This window comes from Macadamia integrifolia, unplaced genomic scaffold, assembly GCF_013358625.1.
Source record: "Macadamia integrifolia cultivar HAES 741 unplaced genomic scaffold, SCU_Mint_v3 scaffold_5A, whole genome shotgun sequence".
NCBI classification, from domain to species: Eukaryota; Viridiplantae; Streptophyta; class Magnoliopsida; order Proteales; family Proteaceae; genus Macadamia; species Macadamia integrifolia.
Window position 1 is genome coordinate 310,155 of NW_024870671.1, and position 4,330 is coordinate 314,484.

At 37.6% G+C, this 4,330-nt stretch overlaps 1 protein-coding gene across 5 annotated transcripts; it reads right to left on the reverse strand.

The window, feature by feature from the left end:
* Positions 1 to 3,922, reverse strand: LOC122071720 (F-box/kelch-repeat protein At1g57790-like). 5 transcript variants are annotated; one of them, XM_042636106.1, is made up of 2 exons: positions 3,627 to 3,922; positions 1 to 2,504 (listed from the first exon to the last, which is right to left on the reverse strand). In XM_042636106.1, exon 2 carries the CDS (start codon positions 1,017 to 1,019, stop codon positions 93 to 95), a length of 927 nt encoding a protein of 308 aa, XP_042492040.1. In that variant the 5' UTR covers positions 1,020 to 2,504; positions 3,627 to 3,922; the 3' UTR covers positions 1 to 92. The 5 variants fall into 5 exon arrangements, with proteins under 5 accessions (XP_042492040.1, XP_042492039.1, XP_042492038.1 ...); XM_042636105.1 differs by having other exon boundaries at positions 1,025 to 2,486; XM_042636104.1 differs by having other exon boundaries at positions 1,025 to 2,504.
* Positions 3,923 to 4,330: the final 408 nt, after the last annotated feature.

Here is a 4,330-nt window from a genome sequence, read left to right on the forward strand (position 1 = left end):
TAAAATCTGGAAAAGGAATTTAATTAAAAATATGCACTTGAAGCTACAATTACTATCACAACAAAATAACCTACACCCCCTCAAGATGTGATTCATGTCATCATCCAAGTGCATTGGACCTCTTCTGTGGTATCATAATAATTTTCCAGACAGTAGCCACCATCAAAAGTATGATACTTTTGAGTAGCAAGAGAATAGAACACACCAAGGTTGGCATAAAATCTTTGAATGTAGATCTTGTTACCCGTTCCCCTCACAGTTGCCTTTGCAGAAAGAGAAGTTTTTTCACTAAGAAACAACATCCAATCTCCCAAGCTGTTTACATCCTTCCAAAGCATCTTAGATTGATCCAGTCTACAAACTCGAATCCATCTCCCATACGGACCGATAAACACTGATAGGAGATTGCCATCACATTCTACCAAAAAATTCTGATCGTACTCCGACATATCGTGTCTACATGAGGTTCTAAACACATTCCAACTACCTCTCTCAAGATCAAATGACCCCAACTTTCCCTCCTCATCAAAACAATAAAATAGCCCACCATAGAGAACTGGGTTGCTTTGAGAAGGAATAAATGAAACTGAATTACATAAACAATTGTAAACACCCCATCTCGTCTTATTTTCTAAACTGTAAATTTCCCAGGTCTCTTCTCTACAACGATTGATGAAAATAGTAACCTCGTAGTCTTCCGATGAAACGATGCCAAAAACTGTACAATCTGAGGAAGTTGGTGTGGAGGTGAAGCAAACGGCATCAAAATTAAACCCGAGGGGGAAATAGGTAATTTCAATCCTAGCACTTGTGAAAGGATTCAAGAAAAACATGTTGTGATCACCTCGAACCAACAACAACCAACCATCCTTAGCAAAGCAAATCTCCACACCATACAATTCTTCCTTCAGTTTCAAGGTATAAGTGAAGTTATACATTGGGTAGAACAAGTTAATATTGCAGTTATTCATAGCAGAGAATATAAGGCATGGAGAAGAAGTCATCATCAAGTAATCCATTGAGTCCAGTGGAAGTGGAGCCTATGAACATCTCCACTTTCTACAGACAGCACGAAAGCAAACACGATCACCAACAAAGAGATGTAATTGGATCAAACTTAGAAGTTCTTGTGGTAGATCAGCCCAAGACCAATTTAATTGTTGCATAGTTATTACCTCTTCCATCGTGTTTGTGATTGTGGGGGGGACAATATTTTTCACCATACCATGAGTGTTTCCTCCTTCACATTTTATCTCCACTTCCACTATGTTTCTGTTCGTGGGGATGGTACTTTCCACTATGACAAGAGTATTTTCTTCCTTGCATCTGTTTTCATAAGCATTTCCTTCATCATAGTTAGTAGGCGCAGACATTATCCAAGCAACATCAAACGGTGGAAAACCAGCATCTGGACAAGGTAAAGAGATTGAGATGTTTTTAAGTTCAACATCAAATATGTACAAATTTTTATCCCAATCTGTAAAGTAGATTGAATTCTTTTTAATTCCTGATTCTGTGGCCAAACAGGAAAGGCAAAGAGTCTTGACTTTATCAATAAAGAATGCACGGTCCCCCAAGGTTTCGACCTTCTCACAATCTGTTGTAGATAAATTAAACTTAAAAATCTCAAAATATCGAACTCTTGGATTGAATTGCTGCCAGCATGCTTCTCTAATGACAAAAACCTCACCATAAGATTCAACCATATAATATTTGCAACACGATGAACGCTTCAGCTGTGATGGCATGGGTAACCCTTGTCTCAATATCCTCATCCCAGAACCAGGGTTCACTTCGAAAAAGGAAATATTATTCATATCATTAGACCCCAGTGCATAAATCTTTCCTTCACATCCAATAGCACATAAAATCTGATATTCCAATTCTTCCATAACCCATTCATCATCACAAGGCCGACAAAACCTAAGATAATTACGACCAAAGAAAAGGATAAAGCATCCATTGGGATTGTCCGGGGCCGAGGAAAGAACGCAAAAATACCAACTAGAGAATTCCAAATGTGGTAGTTGAATTTTCTCTAAGGATTCAGGATTTAAAAGAAAACAGTCATCTGAATCAGCAGCCAACATTATCAACCATCCATGAGAACAAGTGCAAAAGTATTTGTTAGTCATGTCAGGAATGCTTCTAACATAGTCGTGAGTTTCTGATATGCTGAAGAAAGTTTGGACTCGTCCATCTACTCCATGGGAGAAGACAAGTAAAGGGTGTGACCCAAGGGCTGGAGGACGTGAATGCTCATGTTGATTCTCAACATCTATTTCTATGCTATCATTCTCCATTTTCTGTGTTTTCTTGCCTTTCCTCCTATTGACCAAAGTTTTGAGTCCTCTATATGCTCCATGGAAGAAGACAAGCACAGGGTGTGCTTTAAGGATTGGTGGACGAGGACGCTCAGGTTGGTCCTCAACATCAGTTTCCCTACTTCCATCAACCATTTGTGTGCTTTATTGACTTTCCTCTAGCTGAAATTTATGAAGAATCTGTTCATCAATTTTTCACACAATTAAATAAAAAATAAAAAATAAAAAAAAATAAAAAAAAGAAGAAGAAAAACCCATAAAGAATAATTAGTAAGAGTCCAAATAAAGGTGGCAAATTTGTCTGGTTAGATGATACCAAACATCAGTTAATAGGCTCGAAATTAACAACCCTCATGCAAAACTGTTGATTACTTGTGCTTAGTTGGGATGGCCTTCTAAGTCTTGATTCTTTTCTTTCTTTTTCTTTCTCACTCAGCAAGCAATTGTTAAAATACAAAAAATAAATAAATAAATTTGACAAAAATAAATCTGGTGTTTGCTTTAAGTGTTGACGTTGATATACTTACTAAATACACAACATCATATTGATTAGTATAACAATAATTAACATCACTAAACCACTAATCCAGAACTTGTTATATCACTAAAACAAAAATATAAGCTTTGCATAACTATTAAGAATATTGTTGGAGATTTGAAGGCATGACTTAAGGATCACATTGAAGATTCAACAAACATCAACTATGGTCATAAATCTGAATTGTCTGAACATAACTTTCATGCATTTCAAGCAATCTTAGCAATCCTGATAATCTGTAATACACATTACTAGTCAACACTCACGACGCTTAACAATAATTGGATAAATCATATTGGATATATAACAAGATAAATCTTAACTTTCATCCATCTCCTTTTCCCCTATACTCCTACCATTACTTTTCTGCCGACCCATCCCAGCAGTTGGAAAAGAAAAAAAAAAACAAACAAACCCAACCCTGCGATTTCCGTAGGCAACCCCCAATTTCTCTTCGATTCCTTACCAGCAATACCCGTCGCACTCTTCTCCTTCACTGCTGTAACAGATTTATAAAATAATAATAATAATAATAATAATAATAATAATAATAATAAATAATAATAATAATAATAATAATATATTGAAACCCCAGCCCACCCCTGGGACTTTTGATCTACACCTCCCCCTCGTCCTAGAGTTTCGACAGAAAAAAAGAAGAAGAAGAAGTAGTGAAGCGAGAATCAGATTGAAAAAAAAAAAAAAAAAAAAAGCAAAGCAGCAGAAGAAATAAGACAAGAAGAGAGAGAGAACATCTAACGTACCTGGTTCGAAGTTCTCCCGCAGGTCGACACTTCCCTCGACGCCACCGGCCCCTTGGATTTCGTCCTCCTTCCTCTTGTCGGCCCGGTCCTCTGTTGCAGTCCAGCCCTCGCTGATTTCTCTGGATCGACGCTGAGAACTCTTCTTCGCTGGGTTTCCGTCTCCAAGAAGGAGACCCTCTCTGTTGAAGGAAGAGCTTTCCCTAACCACGTCACCTCTTTCCAGCAAATCGAAGCAGCACCATCTAAGGAGCATGACAATGGACGAGAAAACTGAAGAGTTCCGTCTCCCTTTTGTAGAGTTTTTCTACTCCATCCTACTTTTGGAAACTAGAAAATCAACTCCTTAATAGGAAACTGGTCCAAATCTCAATCCTACAATATATGGTATTAAGGATATTCTAAAGCAAACAAGACCTTGTGAATTCTTTCCCTTCCAGAATTTCCAAAGGCAGTGCCAATAAACGATTTCCCATTCTCAGACGAATTTAACTCTATCTTTTACTAGATTTTCTTTATATAATTAAAAAAAAAAAAAAAAAAAAAAAATCTATCAACTAGTACCGAAAGGTAGGGGTGTCAATCGGTCGGTCTAGCTCGGTTTTGGTCTGGGTTGAGTCGGTTTCAGAGTGGGAAAGCTGACCCGAAACCGAACCAATAAGGAAATTCCAGTTTTGGTTTGGTTTCAGTTTCGATGCGGTTTGGTT